This window comes from Populus trichocarpa, chromosome 7 (assembly GCF_000002775.5).
Source record: "Populus trichocarpa isolate Nisqually-1 chromosome 7, P.trichocarpa_v4.1, whole genome shotgun sequence".
Taxonomy (NCBI): domain Eukaryota; kingdom Viridiplantae; phylum Streptophyta; class Magnoliopsida; order Malpighiales; family Salicaceae; genus Populus; species Populus trichocarpa.
The window spans coordinates 783,084-802,256 of NC_037291.2; the positions used below are offsets into that span (position 1 = coordinate 783,084).

Below are 19,173 nucleotides of genomic sequence, written 5' to 3' on the forward strand. Positions count from 1 at the left end.
TTTTTTGTATATTAAAATATACACTCTCTTGACCACTTGGCCAACTGTGAAATACCCTATAAAAAGCACAACCAAAAACCCAAAGTGTGATAATGGAAAGTCTGTGAATCCCATGATTTCTCCGATCACTGTAAAAGGAACTGCTATTCCAATGGCAGAGTTCACAACCGTTGAACAGATTACGGGCAATGACGATATCTCCTGAATGAAAGGGATTTTCTCCGTTCGAACTAAGTTGAAAATTAGGGTTTGCATAATAAGGCCTTCAATAAACCAACAAGAATGGAAGAATTTGGCGTCCAATATGTTGTAATCTCCTTACTAGCACCACAGAAAGTAAAGTTGTTCACCAGATCATACAGAGTACACACAGGGCCGTTCCATGATACGAAGACGGGCAAACCTTTCTCAGACCATTTCTGAGGGTCTATACATAATCTTCTTCCAACTTGTCCCGTGGGATTGATCCACGCAATAAATCAAAGTTTGTGCAAGGAGCTGCCTTGGAGTCAGTGGCTCAAATTCCAGCAAGATAATCAAATTAGGAGAGGTACCGTGTTTTTTTTTTTAATAAATATTTTAAATTATTTTGTTATTTGATATTAAAAATAAATTTTAAATTATATATATATATATATATATATATATATATATATTTTCAAGTAAAATATATTTTTAAAAACAATTAAAGTAGCACATTCGTGTATAAACGTAGAAAAATAGGGTATTATACAAACTGTTTTAGATGGTACTTGAAAATATAGTATTAGTTGCTTTTCAAAATGTTTTTGTTTGGAAATATATTAAAATAATATATTTTTTATTTTTTTAAAATTATTTTTTATATTAACTTATCAAAACAATTTAAAAATACCATAAAAAATTCAAAATAAAAAAATCAAATTATTTTTTTAAAAATATTTTTAAAACTAGAAAAACATTTTCAAAGGTGACGTATGTCAGTGCTGGGCTCCAATGATTGCAGCCCAAAAACACAGCAAAAAGCTTGGTAGGAATGAAACAGCCCGGCCTAACTTGTCATATATTATTTATTTTGAGCCTTATTTTTTTTATGGTTTTGTTCCTGATAGCGCGAGCTCACATCTGAGTTTGACGCATCAAAATAAATATAATAAATTAGCAACCAATACTCTGTTAATTACCAACCTCTCACCTGTTATGGAATATGACAATCCACCCTCTTAAGAAAATTGGCAACCCTATGATACCAAATATAATAGGCCACCTCACTTTTCTTATATTTGGTATCAGCTTAAAAGCGGACAGCTTGCCATAGTAGACGCTCAGGCTCTGTACACGGATAGATGTAAATTCTGATCAGAGAGAGGAATGCAAATGTATGGATGTAATATTTTTTAATTTTTGGAATATAATAATCTTTTAATGGATTTATTATAATATAACGTGTAGGGACTGAAGAGTCATATTCTTCAAGAATCTTACAGAGACAGTCCATCTGATCTGATCAACCTGTATGGTTAAACGTATTTGTATGACTATAGATGCAATGTTTTTTAATTTTCGAATATAATAATCTTCTAATGAAGTTATTAATTACAACATGACGTGTATACACTATGAATGAAGAGTCATATTCTACTGAGATAGTTATTATTTTTTAAAATATTTTTTTGTTTAAAAATACATAATATATTTTTTAAAATTATTTTTAATACTAACAAATTAAAACAATATAAATTATTATTATTTTAAAAAAAAACACAACGTGGTGGTCTCGTGAATAATCACACCCAAGCCCATCTGGTCTGAAGTGATCTGATCAATATGTATGGTGGAATCAAATAATTCCAAAAGAAAGTGCTGCGGTGTGCAATGACCTAAACATCTGTATGATTATTTTGATTCTCTCGATTGTAGAGAAACCAGCCCCACATAAATATTATCTGCAGAAATGAGAAGGGGTTGGCCTCCTGTGACAGCGAAAGACGTGGAGTACTTTGCTTGAATATCTTAGAGCTTGTTTATATAGTATTTTCTGTTTTCCATTTTTGTTTATAAAAACCAAAAATACTTGTTTTTTTTCCTAATATAAAATATCAATAGTTAATTATCAAAATATTATTTAAATCAAATAGAATTGATTAAAAAAATGGAGTCTGTGGTTTTTGTTTTTCCTTACGAAAAAAAATAAATATATTTTTTTCTATTTTACTATATATGATTATGTCTGTTCTGTATATAAAAAAAATACAAACCATCCAGTTTAGAGTTAATAATAATATTATGTATGGATCAAGAAAGAAGCCAAATCCATGTATTATTTGATAGTCCAAGTTCCTTGAAAGCTTGGAAAAACTTGTAGCCAGCCGAAGGGATAGGCTTCACGCTCTTACGAGGATCTCTCTCTGTCTCTCCCTCTCTGCATTAATTGCTATCAGCTATCCTGAATTAGCAAAAACACTTCCAAGAAGATAGAAGGAGATGTCTAGTAACGGTGCCGTCCTGGATTACCTGGAAGCAAAGGTTCCCTTGTTAGAGGAGAAAACTAAACGAGATGATGATATTGTTGTTCAAGATCTTGCATGCAGGGTTGGGGTTGAATCAAAGAAGCTATGGCATATAGTAGGTCCAGCAATCTTTAGCCGTCTCACCTCTTACTCCATGCTTGTCATCACCCAAGCTTTTGCCGGTCATTTGGGTGACCTTGAGCTTGCTGGTATCTCCATTGCCAATAATGTAATTGTTGGCTTCGACTTTGGCCTCTTGGTATGCTAGACTTGCTCTCTATTTCTCTGAAATTCTTTGTTTACTTTCTTCTGTTGTTGTTTCTTGTTCTTAATTTACCTGACTGAATTAATATTAATGATGGGTGATTTTGTTTAATTATGATATCACAGTTGGGGATGGCAAGTGCGTTAGAGACACTCTGTGGGCAAGCTTTTGGAGCAAAAAAGTACTATATGTTGGGAGTATACATGCAACGTTCATGGATTGTATTGTTCTTATGTTGTATTTTGCTTTTGCCCCTCTACCTCTTTGCCTCTCCAGTCTTGAAGCTACTTGGCCAACCTAATGATATAGCAGAACTTTCAGGGAAAGCTGCTGTGTGGATGATACCACTTCACTTTAGCTTTGCCTTTCAGTTTCCCTTGCAGAGATTCTTGCAGAGCCAGCTTAAGAACATGGTAATTGCATGGGTGTCTTTTGTAGCTCTGGTGGTTCATATCTTTGTCAGTTGGCTTCTTGTGTATAAGCTTCAGCTTGGAGTTGCTGGGACAGCCATGACTTTGAATTTTTCTTGGTGGGTTTTGGTTTTTGGTCTTCTAGGCTACACCATTTGTGGTGGCTGTCCTCTTACATGGACTGGTTTCTCCACCGAAGCCTTTTCTGGCCTTTGGGAATTCACCAAACTCTCCGCTGCTTCTGGGGTCATGCTCTGGTGACTCACCTCCCTCATCTCTAGCCATACGTGTGCCTGTTAATTAAATATATATTTTTCTAATTAAATATATATTTTTCTTGTTGGATCTCACATATGGCCTTTTGTTTTTGCTATTAACCAGCTTGGAGAATTGGTATTATAGAATCCTCATCTTAATGACTGGGAATCTAAAAAATGCAGAAATTGCTGTGGATGCTTTGTCTATATGGTATTATCATTTATTTTTTGTATAATTTATTTTAAATGTTCAATTTTATCAAGTATTAATATATATTTAACCAGTATGAGGGTTTTTTTTGGCAGCATGACCATAAATGGCTGGGAGATGATGATTCCTCTTGCTTTCTTTGCAGGAACCGGGTAATTAAATCTTTACGTGTTAATTCCATGATTTAAACTTGAAAAATTGAAAAAGATATATAAGCAAAATCTCTTGAACACGAATGAAAATGAATATTATTTTGTTTTCAGCGTTAGTTTTTTTTATTATATTCCCACTTAATAATTTATATAGAAAAAGTTTTTGAATTGGGACCCACCATTTTTAGAGAAGCGTCTTCATATTTTCTTTGAACTCATTATTTTACTTCTCACATGTAACTTTCATGACATGAGATTAATGATATGAATATGATAAACTCTATTTTAAACAAGTAGTGATAAGCATGCGTCGTTGACTGAAAAAGTAGATTTTTTTTTTTATAAATTTTAATTTGTTTTTAATTTAAAAGAGTTATAAAATATTTGTAAATTATAAATCAGTACTTTTAAATTTATAATTATAACAAAACATAATCTGCATGAATTGTATAATAAGAGCTGATCGTTTGATATTAAAATATTAATGTGTGTGGTTGCGGTTGCTTTTTAAAATATTTTTGATTTAGAATTGTATGTTAATAATATTTTTTTATTTTTTAAAAATTATTTTTGAGAATATATTAAAATAATTTAAAAATATTAAAAATATATTAATTAAAAATATTTTTTTCAAAATATTTTTAAAACACAATGCTAAACAAATATGTTAAGATATACAGATGTAAAATTTTAATAAATTTTTAACGTAAAAAAAGCAATTTCTTTGGAGAATATCTTTTGAGAATACGAGGTAGATGATTTGACTAAGATCAAGCACAGAAGTAGAAGGGTCTCGATTGGTGGCTCCATGTCATGGTGATTTTTCTCTTGTTCATATCAAATTTTCCTATTGGAGCCGTGTTTCTGTCCACCTATATCCTCTGTGGTCATGGTTTATTTTGGAAAAGAATCCAATCATTCAAATAGAAATCAAATAATTATACCGTTTTCATTCACATAATGACATTAATTTCTTTGATGTATCAATGGACAAAAACTCATACACTGTAAGAGGTTGCCAAAAAGCTAGAGAAAATTGGCGATTGAATTGTGCTCGCGACAAAATAGGTCATTGAAAAGTTGTCTAAATCCAAAAGCATCACTATTCAAGCTTTGGCTGCCTTATTTTCTCTACCTAGCTTTTTTCTCCCGTATGAAAGATGTTCTCCCACTAATCAAAACTCCCCGCCAACAAACGGGTGAAAATCAAAGACTAGGCAGCGGTGTTTTGCTTGTGGGGTTAGCCAGTGTTTTTTTTTTTTTTTTGAATTTTTCTGATATATTATTTAAAATAAAAATCATTTTAACAAATAATCTTTACTACAATCTTAAAACATGCTCCAAGAACAGTGGTATAGCGGTCGGCCCTTAATCCTACTTGAGGAGATGGTTTTTTTTTTCGCAATTAAATTGTTCTTTTATATAAAGTATATATATATCCTTCAGACAAACTTGTGTCATTCAAAACAAAGGAACTGCTGACTTGCAAACCGAATTAAACTATGATTTACCCGTTTAATTAAATTGCAGAGTAAGGGTTGCAAATGAGCTTGGAGCTGGGAATGGGAAGGGTGCCAAGTTTGCTACAATTGTGTCAGTGACAACATCAGTTATCATTGGCCTTGTCTTCTGGCTACTTATAATGTTCTTCCACGACAAGTTAACCTGGATATTTACTTCAAGCGAACCTGTTCTTGAAGCAGTTAACAAGCTCTCAATCCTCTTAGCATTCACAGTCTTGCTCAACAGTGTTCAGCCAGTTCTCTCAGGTTTACTTGCATCCATGCATGCTTTAATCACAATTTTTATCTGATTTTTTCCCTGGTTCATAATTTAATTAATTATAGCTGTGTTCTATCACCATGCTTTAACTTGTTAATTTCCTGCAGGGGTTGCTGTTGGCTCAGGATGGCAAAAGTACGTGGCATACATAAACCTAGGTTGCTACTATGCTATTGGAGTTCCTCTTGGATTCCTAATGGGATGGTTCTTTCACCAAGGAGTTATGGTACGTTCACGTTGCTATGTCTATGCTGTCTTTCGACACCCACAGGCCATAGGAGAAAATCAACAACTTGCTTGTTCATCATATATATACACAGTGATAATAGTATCCTCGGAATATCTTGTACATCGATCGGAACTGAATCCTTTTTCAAAATACATTCTCTGCATTGACCTAACGTATTTAAAAGAATTTAAATATTCCTTTTACTTGAAAAATTATTAAATTAATATTATTTTAATAATTTTAATATATTCATATTAAAATAAAAAATAATAAAAATCATTTTAATATATTTTTAAAAATATATTTTATATTAAAATGCTAAACACATACATAACATCATAATACCAATCACAATGGAATTAATGTTGTTCTCAAAATTTACACAAAAATACAAAGAAGTTATGTACGTGTTTGGTTTGGAGGTGTAGTGAATGTTTTGTTTTAAAAAACCATTTTAAAACACAAATCATATATTATAAAAATAAAAAATACATGCTTTTTATATAAATAAAAAAATAAAAAATTAACCACATCTCCAAACCAAATACCTTCTACATAGACTTTCTAGCCTATCCCCCAACCCCCATGAATGGATATTAATTTATCAAACTAGGCTTGATCGGATGTCCCACCATTCATATTCAACCCATTATCATTCATTTTTAAATCTAATTTGATGATCGATTGAGATGGATTAATTTTTTTATTTTATAAAAAACTGAAAATAATAGCATTTTAGAATTTTTTTTCAGAAAGTCAAGTTTTGACCTAGTTTTTTTTAGTGTTGATCGGGTCATAAATGATTGGATCACTGTATCAATCCTTCTCTATTTTTATTAAAACCTGACCTGGCTTACGTCCCTAACCACAATGCATAAGACTAGTCATGGGCATCTAACCATCAGTGATATTCTTTCGACTATTACCAAAAAAACCATCAGTGATATTAATTCTACCATTGTCTGTGAACTGAAAACACATGATCGATCAGGGAATTTGGGCTGGGATGATTTTCGGAGGGACAGCAGTTCAAACACTAATACTGGCCATCATTACTATTCGATGCGACTGGGAAAAGGAGGTAGTTTTTCAATGAAGACTAGCAATTGTTTTTCTTCTACTTCTTTCTACTGTACAGCAGTACTGATCGATGATCTCTCTCGCCATTGTTTAGTAGTTTGATTTATTCTACTTCGTTGACGTTTGCAGGCAGAGAAAGCAAGCCAGCATGTATTGAAGTGGTCAGAAGCAATCTAAAGACGGAAGTAATTAATTTTAGACGATCGAGTACATCATCAGCTTGTTTCAAGGGATCTCGATGCATAGGTCCCGACGGCGCTCTTGAGTTCTAACTTGGCAGTCAAGACTTCATTTCTTTGGTTATTATGGTGCTCTATATATGTATTTTAAATTTAAAGAAATAACCATAATGATATATTATTATGAGTATTATTTCTGGTCCAAAAAAAAACCTGGCCCAGACTTGTGCTCGAGTTAATAGGCTTTTCCAAAGAGACTTCTCGTGAACAATCTATAACAATTATTGACAAATATTAAAATAAAAAAGAAACTACAAAGAGCATAATATTAAATGTGGTTCGGCAGTCACTGACTGCATGTATGGAAAGAAGAAATTCTAGATTCTACTAAACCGTACAAGAAATTCCAATCCTCTAAAGAATATTATTAATTTTAATAAGCTAAAGTAAAAAAAATAAAAAATAAAAATATTTCCAATCAAAAAATAATTTTAAAAAATATTTCATGCCAAAATATAAAATACACTAAAAATAATAGAAATTATTTTTTAAAATGTTTTTTACTTGAAAATATGTTAAAATAATATTTATTTATATTTTTTAAAATTTATTTTTAATATTAATACTTTTTTAAAAACCTGAAAGTCAAAGTTGCCCGCTGAACTGTGGTTTGATGGACTTGATGGCTGCAAGTTGTCACATCATTGTTATCCTCTACCTAAAGGTCAGAAAATTTTCTAATCATTCTTTTACCCTACCTAAACTCAACTGCCAAGAAGAAATGCAAGTTCGGTAAAGTTTTCACATCATTCATTATTTATTTATTTATTTATTAATATTTATTTTTTAAAAAATATTGTTTATATATATATATATATTTATTTATTTATTTTAAAAAAATACTTTAAAAAATAAATCGTAACAATCCTCCTACCATGACCAGACTTGTAAGATCATAGATGTTTAGGAACTTACGGGTTACTAGGACAAGTTACTATACCCCAAGAAAGATAAAGAGGAAAAACATGAACCTTTCACTTAGAGCATCAACCCCTGTGGAAGAATTGGTGCTCACAAAAATGTGCCACCAAATCAGCGGTGCCTACAGCATTAACCATGAGCACCATGTTGTGGCATGGGTTGGTGAGCACCGACGCCTATGCTAGTCGTCCACCTATGACTTTATACATTTCTTTCTTATATTTGTGAGTTTTCCTACTTGAATGTCATGAATACAGCTACCAGTTCATATCTCATCTCACACCAGATGAACCACCCTTATGGCCTCACCCAATCATGAATTCAAGCACGCAGCGGAGAGGGTTGATGTTAATAATATTTGAGGAGAGGTTTACAAGCATACTCATTGGAAGCTATCTAATACACCACAAGCTTATGTTTATATATGCCCCTGTTTCCACTTTATATCATAACAGATTGCAAACTTCTTGGATATGGCATTGTTGCAAAGAGAAATTCTTGGAAAATAAATTTATTCCACCACTTGCAATGCTGGTGGGTAAATTATGGCCGAGTTTATGAAATCAACAAATAATCTATCGCTACAAAACAAGTTACAGATGCCCTGGGAAGCAAGCAAGAATTGCTAGGCTGAATCCTTGTAAATTTATTACAAGCACGCCTTGTGATTATGTAAACTGGCGCAGGAATGCTTTACACTACCTGATTCTCTTTTGGAGTTTGTATTATTTTGGTAGCTTAAAATGAACATACAAGCTAACCAAGAATCTTCTCTGGCTTGCGTTCTGTTCCTTTGGTGAACCTTGCAAACTTCAAATTTCTCAATTCAGCTGTATAAGGCTGGAGGGCTGACTAATTTAGACAAAGTCAGGCTGGCCGGTTGAAGTTAAGCAACGATGCCACATGCGGCTGTTAGGATCCACAGCCCTGGGATAAGAAATGACTTCGGGGATGGGGAAGTAAACATAATGAGTGTTGCATATTCCTACAGTGATTCCACTATATCCAGCAAATGCACCATGAACCTGCCATAACCATACATCCATATCAGCCACGTATTAATGAAGTGAAAAATTATCGGTGGCGCGTGGGTAGTATTGAGGGTCTTCATGCTGATTTTGCAAATATTAGAGGTACCAAGTCATGGTAACATGTAGATAAAATAATTTACATGCATACGACATATAGTGGAAACGATACACGGATAATTTTCCTTGGATATTCAGTTTTGATGTAATGCTCCAGTAGTTTTTATGAAAAATAAAGTTCCAAAAGTTAGAATCAGAGAGAGAAAATATAATTAGAAAAATTGCAATGCCAAGTTGTATCGGTGATACAAATTTGATAGAGCTGAAAACATGATTCAATGATTTCAGTTACTGTCTCGACAAGATGCAAAATTAATCAAGTTGATTATTCCACATGCAATGCACAAAGTGGAAAATTGTTTAGCTTAAATGGCAAGTACATCAAGAAGTTTTTACCATACCACTGCAACCACTAAGATTTTTATGCGTCTTTGCATCTTTGATAGTGTTCCAAGAAGAATAATCAATGCTAGTTTATTTTATGGAAAACAAAATATCTATCTTCTGTCTTATTTATCAATTATGAAATAAAGGAAATGCTCAAATTGAGGGATAGAGGGAGACTCACTGCATTTTGTCCGAGAACAGTACATAAAATTCCATCTGATGCATTTGCACGGCATGCACGTATCATGTATGTTGGGTCAATATACTTTACATCAGCATGAACGCCAATCTCCTTAAAATATTTTTTTGTCTGGCAAAAAAAAAAAGGCATTGAATTAGTAACACTGTCATACCAGATCAACCCAAAACCTTTTGCAAATGTATAACAATCAAGATTCCATTTACAAATGCATAATAATTGAGATCCATGAAGGAAATAGTCTCCCAAAAAAATAAAAGAAAACACGAGTTGTTTGTTGATTAATCGAGATCTATCAAAATATGGCATTTCCTGGCAAAAGGAAGATTAATGATGGGAAATGAAGAAAAACAAAAATGAGAATTACTGTTTGACTAAATAGGAACTATAATTTTCTATGGTTATTCAGTATTTTTACCATTTAGGAGAATTATAATGTACCACTTAACAGTAAAATAGGTTTTAAAAGCAGTCTACTTTATTTCTAATTAGTAGGTTTACTATCTCAGGAACTGGTCTTTCTATGTTTTGATTTTCATACATTTGGTTTTCCATTTCTATTTCGCTTGATGCTTATAAATAAGCACTTGAGGTTAAGACAAGTGAAATAATGAAACAGTAAGCATATTCCATGTAACTCTGCCTATGCTAGCTCAGGTTGGAATAGCCAGTCCCAAGCCCTGTTAAAGGGAGATGGTTGCTGTCGGTTGATAGCCAGAATTAAACCTGTCCAACAAAGGACATCAGGCGCCCTAGTTCAGAGAATTGACAAGTTGGCAGTAGTAGGGAGGGAAGGTGAAGAGGGAGACCTAAGCTAACATAGACGGAAATCAAATCAAAGGATCTAAGATCTATTGATGCTGAGGTGGATTTAGCATATGATCGCACAGAATGATGCGAGGATCCATAAAGTTGACCTTAACTAGTTTGGGATTGAGGCTTGGTTATTGTTGTATGCATATTCCATGTAGTAAACAGTAGGGTTCAATCAAAGAAGGCCGAAGAATTCTCATAACCTGGCAAGTGACAATTATAAGCCAAAACAGACTTTAGTCATATTCATGTAACACCACTAAGATGGTTAAAATTTAGATGTTCAATCAGTCATGCAATTGTTGTCCTTAAAAAAAAAATCATGCATTTTCCATACGATCCATGTAACTTAATTACCATGAGTTCCATTCATGAGGAGCCACTATATAAACAATCACTGACCTCCTGTTGAATATGCACACCAAAGTCTCCGAGTACAGTGTTTCCAGATGCATCAGTAGCATTAGTTCTCCCAAGAAAATTCTGCATCATGAACATATTTCTTTCAAGAACAAATCACAATCATTATTTCATAGAAAATCATAAATTAGCCTTCCCCCCCAAATATATAAAAGATATGATAAAACAAATTTTAAAGAGAAAAATGCTAGTGATGGAATTCCTCTTTTGGTAATTTCCAGGTTCAGAAAGAGAAACACGGCCTTCCAATGTACGTGATTTATCCTTTCCGGAACCTCAACACCTGCCCATGGCCTGATGTTGACTTGAAAAGATATGTCTCAAGTGTTGAAGATAACTTTTTTAGTTTAAAAGACTTATTTTGCAGAGAAGTTAGAGATCACAGTCAACAAATCAAAATTAAATCACTCAGGTCTAGGAGCAAAAGCAGTATCCAAATCATTAAATTCTAGCATGAAGAGAAGGGTTGCAGTAAATGAGTAAGAAGAATCCAATTTAGAAAATATAAAAGAAACAGAAGTCATAAAAGAATGAGAGCAGTCAAAAGCCAGAATTTCAAAGAACACAGGCAAGAAAAATAAATACTATGGCAAAGTGGTGGTGAAGAACTTTAAAAAGAGACACGGAACTGAAGAAGAAAAAAGAGTAAAAACGCTGCCTCTCTGGCAAAGTGGTGGTCTAATGATGATTGATTCCAGGGTGTTGGCACCATTGTTGATACAGTTTAATTAGGCATGTCAAGAATGGCTTCTCTGCAATTAAGGTGCTTTTATGATTATACCTATGTAGAACAGGTGAAGGGATTGAGGAAAAAGGAAAGAAAACTTAGAAACTATTAAGCCACTTGGCTAAACCCTTGATTCTACAACGGTCCCTTCCTAAATCCACAATAAACTCCACTCTCAATTCCACAAGAACAAAGACCTTTTCTTCTCTTTTTTCAACAAAGAACTTTGGAAACTAAACTTCAGTTTCATCAAAAAGGCCCTCAAAATCAATAGAATAGTGTGCTTATAAACAGCAAAAACCCCAAATGGTCTTAAAAAGGAAGAAAAATCCCTATTTAAACAAACTAGTAGATATTCCTAAACCCCAAATGTTCCTAAATAATAACAAAATTATAAAACTAATAATATAACCATAGATTTTTTAATTATCCACTTTCTTGATTGCATTGATACCACAATCTAAAAATCTTCTTAAAAACCAAGAACAATGTGCAACACGTTTCATCAACATGTGGCACGAAGCTTGCAATCAATCACCATGGGCTTAATAGTTTCCAAGCACCCATGCAGAAGCATTGACCATCCCATATGGATTAGCATGCTGTCTAAATCAGGACTCCTATCAAGCTGGACAAATGGATAATTCAAAGATGGACCATCATGCTTTTGATATGAAAACATAGTGGTATAACACACCTGTCCAGCTCCTTCTGCTACACATAAGACAGCCGATCCCTTTGTCTCAATTAGGAATTTGAGATGCCTCAAAACACCAAGAGGTCCATGTAAATGAAAAGGTACCTTTCAAATTGAAAATATTAAATTAACAGGGGTTCAAAAGTCAAAACAATACGTAAATTGAGTCAAGTATAAATACCTCTGGAATCAAACATATGTCGATTTGTCCACTAGCTAGCGATGCATGCATTGCTATAAATCCACTGTTACGACCCATCAATTTCACTATGCCAATACCATGATAAGCACTATGTGCCTGTCATAAAATTGAGGGAAAATACCAGTTAAGCATGTGTAAATAAGTACCAGGAAAGACATGTAGAAACAAAGGCAAATGTTCACATTGCCATATATTTGAAGTAATAATATAACTGTTTTTTACCTCAATGTAGGCAGAATTTATTGCTCTCTGCGCTTCTTCAACAGCAGTGTCAAAACCAAAAGTTTTGTCCATCATCAAAATATCATTGTCTATGGTTTTTGGCACGCCAACTACAGCCACCCTCATCCTTCGTCTACGGCACTAAAACCAAAATTAACTAAAGAGATAAATACTAGGAAATGACCAAGAGAAAGATATGGAGCAACCATGCACAGTTTTAGATATAGAGAGGTAGACTGCGAGTAGAGTCCTACAAAATCCCTACTTGTGTGATACATGGAATTTACTGTCATGCCATTTATAATTTAATGAATATATATATATACACACACACACATATACATATACATATATATATACATATATAATATTATAAAGAAAAACACGAGCTACAACTTCAACTTCAGAGTTTGGGAATTAACTGTGTGTGTGCGTGTGTGATAAATATTATATTCTGTGTTGCAGATTCTATGAGTAATTTGTTCTCGGAAAAACTTACTAGAGAATGCTTGGGAAAGTTACTTGAAAAAATAAAGCAGAAAACAGTGCAAGGCTACAGGCTTAACAAACCTCATTATGTATTGCATTGGCTCCAGCATGGGTACCATTCCCACCTAACACAAAGAGCATGTTGATCCCTCTTTCCTGGTGTTGTCATGGAAAAGTATATGAGAACACTACATACCAAACATCACGGGTCTTTTTGATATTAGCAATTTATGCAAGAATACAGAACTTGAAGGCTGACTGAGTACCTCCATGCTGTCCACAATGTCACTAACACTGGGTCCGCCGCGTGAAACTCCTAACAAGCTTCCACCAGAAAGGTGAACATTCTGCACCACTTTCCTGGATAGCTGATGATAAAAGCAAAATTCATACAGAGTAATTGGAATCTCTAAAATTAGACATAAATGAGAAGAAAAGCTGTTACATTGCTATATTTGAAACTTCAACAGAAAAGAAATGATAATTTACCGGCATTTCACTCAGGCCTTCATCAGAAAATCCACGATAACCAAAGGGGATACCAACTATCTTTTTGACACCATAGATTTCAAGTGTGATGACAATCTGCTAACAGGTATATAATATAAGAATGTATGGTAGAACTAACCCCAACCATTAAACATAGCATATAAATTTCCAGAGAAAATGTTATTTTAGTCTAGAGGGTTCCAAGAGTAGCAGATGGTAACATTCTATGTGTCGGAAAGAAAATTTGAAAACAAAATGTAATTTTCCTGGAACTTGCCAAGCTTCGACAGCAATAAGGCTATATATATATATATATATATATATATGAAAAGGATACATCCTTCATGTGGAGGAGGATTATAAGCAGATTGACATGTACATGATACTAACCTGTCGGATGACATCATTGAGACCAGGGCATAAGCCACCACAAGTAACAATTGCTGCCTTTACTTCTTCTGGTTTGAAGTATATTTTTTCCCGAGGCCCAGCTCTATGGACCCTATGAAGATTTCAACATCATATCACCCACATAATATTATAACTTCACAGTGATGGATGATATTTCCTATGCCAGACGGACATGATAATGATCTACAACTACCACAATTATATTACATAACAAGATAAATGAAATTAGAGAAGAAGTACTAATGCGTATCAAGTTTCGTTAATTTCTTATCTACTGTTTAAAAGAAGTGCAGATAACAGAAATCAGACACTGTTTGTAAGGAAGTAATATGCTATTTGATGAAAATAGGTTATGTGAACAAGGGAACGCAAAGCATGACGCCCTCATAAAACACCTAGGAGGCTGAATACAGAATCACTTTTGGTAGCTGAAGCAGTGAACGGAAAAATGTCACTCCACAAATTGCAAAAACTTGCAATGGAAACTCAATTACACGTTCTAAAACCACACTTCATCACCATACAAGCATGCATTCTAACTTCTCAGGCATGTGTAGAGGGCACTCCAATGTTCTTTCTTGCTCAGATGTAATTTCTCCTTATAATTCATAACTCTGATACTAAAATCTTATACAACATGTGGATGCTCCATGCATTCAGTAAAGTTCGTGTCAATTATACTTGGATGGGATGGAAATAAGCATCAAAATAATTTATCGCACAAAAAACAGAATTTTGTATGGAAAAGAAAAGCAAAACCCTCCTTCGTTTCTGTAATTTTTCAAGTTCTTGGCAAAAAATGCAAGCTTTACCATTTGCAAAGACTCATAAAGGAGTTTACCATTGTTCGACCCAAGTACAATTGGGATCAATGCACTCAGCTCCAGCAGAGGTAGGTGATGAGTAATGTATGACCTGAAAAAAACACAACAAAAGAAAACATCGTTAGACTTTGGAATCCCATAATGAGCTGACCAAACTTTTTTCTCATTTACCTTAAGAAGCACCCTGTCATTTTTATTTATGTATCCATGCCATTCCTCATCAGATGGATATCCACCAGCGAAATCTTCCATGACTGGAGTCCTCATCTTTAGACAAAACGTAGAGGGAATTGGGTCTGCATCAGGAAAGATATCAGTGATATGAGGAATGTTAAACCGTCTCTCAAAATCTCTTTGGTAATTTGTTTTCCAATCCGGATCGCTGAAATCAATCTCTTTGTTCCCAATCTGTGCTGCCAAAACGCCAAGATTTCTTGATGGGGCCCTCCAGTTTCGTAAAGACACAACACTTGAGCGTAGTAGTGGGTTTTTGTCCTTGTTGAAAGAGACGCGACCACCATAACTGAGCTTGGAGCTGCTGATCACGGCGGCATGCGACACAGAGTCCATCGCCTTTGAAACAGGACGGAGATTTCTATGCTCTGTTTTCCTCTGTTTTAGCTGCCCAGAGCGGATTCCGCACCTCTTTAATGTTTCTTTGCTTTTCTAACAAGTGGTAAAGTATACTTTAGTCCTTATTTAGTTCAACAAGAATAAACAAATCCCTCATATTAAAAAATAATTAATTACTCCTTAATTTTTTAAATCTATATGTAACTAAATCCTTTTCATCCATTTCATGTTCTTTTTCTCATTTATTTTTTATTAATAATTATAAAATATGAATATATTAAATAGAAAAACAAATTTTATTGAATAAATTAATATCAAGTTAAGTACGGTTAACAACGTTTAAGAGGCTAATTAATAGTTTTTAAAAATAGAAGGATTATGTAATATAATTTGTAAAGCTAGAGGGGCTAATAATACAATATGAGATTCAGTTAGAGTTGAATAGAGGTTAGACGGGTAGAGCGACAAGAGGGCGGCATCTTGGAATCAAAGCCTTGTACCTTTTCACTACTTCATCAGCTTTTGTTTGGGTGTGTTTGTTGAGTTGAGTTTTGTCCAAAAATATTCTGTGCTTGGTCGTACAAATTGTTTCATGGAAAATACTTTTCAATTAATAATATTTCGCTAACATTTTTTTTATAAGCTGAAATTTGATAAAAGTAATTGTGAAAATCCCATTGTAATGTTGGGCTTGGTGGACATGAGAGTTTTTTTTAACACAACAATCATAGATATTTTTAATTATTTTTTTATTATCAAGAAGAATTTTAAATGTTAATTGAAATATTAATGTTTGTTTAATAAAATAAATTGAAAATTATACATATTAAAAAAATTCTTAACACCAATTAAAAATTAAGTTGAGAAATTGAGGAAAAAAAATATTAAAATATATAATATCATAACAGTTTTATTTTTAATATTTTGATTAGTATCATAAGATATTTATTTATTTGTGGAAATTGTTTCTTAGAAAATATTTTCCATCAGTTATTAATTAAAATATTTTTAGTTATTATTCTAAAATAAAAGGGGTAGATATACAGAAGACAGAAACATATTTTTTTATTAAAAATATAAAAAGGAAGAGATAAAAATAATCTTAAAATAAATATAAAGCATAAGGAGATATGTTGAAAGCCCATTATAAATGCTGGGCTTTGTGCTGGAGTGGCCATAAAAAAAAAGCTAAGTGAGGAGACCTGGCGCCTAATGGACATGACATAGTTACGAGATGCGATTATCATCTCAAATACTTGTAATAAAATAGGACCTTTAGCCTAATACTCTAATGGCAGCAGGTATAACAAGAGTCTCTAGCTGCTATTATCATCACCTGATTCTGAAGAATAAGAATGGTCTATCTGCCTCTGTAGCTGTCTCCACCAGTTTCAAGAAGATGGTAACCAACGCCGCCTCCGCCACCATCACGGCTAGTAGCAGCATTAATCATGGTGAGTACAGGAGCATTGCGGAGAGAGTGAGTTTGGAAAAAGAAATAAAAAAGAGCAAATTCATAGCCATAGCTGCTCCCATCTCTGATGAAGAATCCGCCTTCTCCTTCCTCTCCGAGGTGAGAGATCCACGTGCCACTCATAATTGCTGGGCTTTTAAGGTAGGACAGCACAGCCGTTGTAATGATGATGGTGAACCATCTGGGACTGCTGGCAAACCTATTCAATCTGCTATTCTTTCTTCTCATATCGACAGAGTCATGGTCGTTGTCATCCGGTACCATAACATCATCCCTTTCTTTTTCTTTTTATTTCACTTGAGTTATTACAATCCTTTTCCTATCCTAATAAAATATGATGATTTTAATGAATATTATATTCATAAATTCAGCTATTTTGGAGGTATCAAACTAGGAACTGGTGGACTGGTTAGGGCTTATGGTGGGGTTACATCTGAATGCTTGAGAAATGCCCCTACTTGTCTCGTCAAATCTAAGGTTTCTTTTTGCTTTTCTTTGATTTCCCACTTTAATTTTCAACACCAGTCACCATTTCTTAATTTCTTTCTTTAGGTCCCTATGGCCGTGGAGGTTCCCTTTGATCTCTTAGGACTCGTGCAACATCAGGTAGGCAGGTTATGTATTATTAATTACTACACACACACACACACATGTAGATTTCTTTAATCTGATGTATCACCATCACTAGACATCAAAATAAATAAAAGAGATGATGAAATTTAGTATGTGAGCTATAGTGGTTTATTTCATCAGTGAACATTTGTCATAAATTAGGATTCACTGTCGTTTTCCCTTTGTGCCAGATTTTCTTGGCATGCCTACATGTTATTCTACTGATCGAAATGGGAATGGTCGCATGTATATTGATCTTGTACTCGGTTGTTACAGCTACAGCATTTTCAAGTTGAGGACATCAAGCAGGATTATGAGACTGGTAAAGATGGTTTTGCCATGATCTCTTTCAAAGTTGATTTTGACCAGGTTGAGAAATTGGAGAATGCTGTCAAAGCAAATTGTAGCCGACAACTTGTGTTTTATAAACAGTGACACAGACTTTGATGATATTCATACATGCGTATGACAATGTCCCATACCAACTCCATCACGTGGAAAACAGTTTCAGCACCGGTAAGTGTATTCTTTCACTATGTAGAGTATAAATCTTCACCCCTGCAACTCTTGTAGGGTTTGTACAATTCTTATAATGGATTCTTGGTGTCTATAAAAATAAAGATTGAGTTATGCTAAGAAGTTGGCTGTTGGTTGACCTGATACTGAGGGATATTTATACATTTTTGAAGCTAAATATAATTGTATATCCTTCATTATCTCATATGCCCTCTGACAAGCATACAATTACCCTAATGTTCTTTTACTGTTGAATAAATCTGAACTAAAACGGAGTTGTCTTGGATAGAAATTGAAGTCCGCGTGGAAATCAGGCTCTATTTTGATTTCTTATTCTCATTTTGGATTACTGGGAACATAATATTTTGCATGCAATTGATTTATGTCATACTAATGCTGGCTATAGTCTCTTGCCCCATCATACAGAGGCCAACTGATGCAATATCAGTATCAAGCGCACTAACAATACCATTAGATATGCTGAGTGAATCCTCACACTTTCTCTATCCTGCCTGATCCCTTTTCTTTAAATATATAAATTTATTTTTTCATAAATTTCTTAGGAATAATCAGTTATAAGCAAGATCCTTAATCTGGTCTTTTGTCATTTACATATGAGCATCTTTTAAGGTGTTAGAATGTTGAGCCATAAAATGTGATTTTCAAAAAAAAAAAAAAAAAAAAAAACTCACATAGATTTAATACCATAGATTTAATCATTATAATATCATGTGTATAGTAACTCATAAGAAACCATATTCATCCAAATACTTATTGCGGAAGTATGGTATGACAAGAATAACAATAGCTACTCTTATCTGTCACCAGTAAATAATGAAACTGAATATGCTTAAAGTGAAAAAGTGAAAAATGGAGGACAAAGTATACACAAACCTCTGAGTAGAAAATAAAAGTAAACCCTCCAACGTATAACCATGGCGTGTCGGTTAGGTGCCTGAACCATCTAGTAGTTGTTGGAATAGTTGAAGCTTAGG

The 19,173-nt window shown here is 33.7% G+C and overlaps 3 protein-coding genes across 3 annotated transcripts; 2 read left to right on the top strand and 1 right to left on the bottom strand.

Moving 5' to 3' along the window:
- Positions 1-2,234: 2,234 nt before the first annotated feature.
- Positions 2,235-7,307, top strand: LOC7465539 (protein DETOXIFICATION 27). The gene is made up of 8 exons (XM_002310835.4): positions 2,235-2,748; positions 2,880-3,421; positions 3,546-3,632; positions 3,728-3,784; positions 5,315-5,553; positions 5,674-5,792; positions 6,787-6,876; positions 7,005-7,307. The coding sequence occupies exons 1-8, from the start codon at positions 2,464-2,466 to the stop codon at positions 7,050-7,052; spliced, it is 1,467 nt and encodes a 488-aa protein (XP_002310871.1). The 5' UTR covers positions 2,235-2,463; the 3' UTR covers positions 7,053-7,307.
- Positions 7,308-8,530: 1,223 nt separating this feature from the next.
- LOC7480192 (ATP-dependent 6-phosphofructokinase 5, chloroplastic) lies at positions 8,531-15,650 on the bottom strand. The gene is made up of 12 exons (XM_002310277.4): positions 15,175-15,650; positions 15,021-15,094; positions 14,159-14,270; positions 13,769-13,864; positions 13,546-13,647; positions 13,361-13,435; positions 12,791-12,931; positions 12,548-12,664; positions 12,367-12,471; positions 10,925-11,005; positions 9,692-9,820; positions 8,531-9,060 (listed from the first exon to the last, which is right to left on the bottom strand). The coding sequence occupies exons 1-12, from the start codon at positions 15,571-15,573 to the stop codon at positions 8,893-8,895; spliced, it is 1,599 nt and encodes a 532-aa protein (XP_002310313.4). The 5' UTR covers positions 15,574-15,650; the 3' UTR covers positions 8,531-8,892.
- Positions 15,651-16,803: 1,153 nt separating this feature from the next.
- LOC7492658 (uncharacterized) lies at positions 16,804-18,383 on the top strand. Its single transcript, XM_002310834.4, has 4 exons — positions 16,804-17,307; positions 17,422-17,527; positions 17,603-17,656; positions 17,939-18,383. The coding sequence occupies exons 1-4, from the start codon at positions 16,868-16,870 to the stop codon at positions 18,095-18,097; spliced, it is 759 nt and encodes a 252-aa protein (XP_002310870.2). The 5' UTR covers positions 16,804-16,867; the 3' UTR covers positions 18,098-18,383.
- The last annotated feature ends 790 nt before the right edge of the window (positions 18,384-19,173 follow it).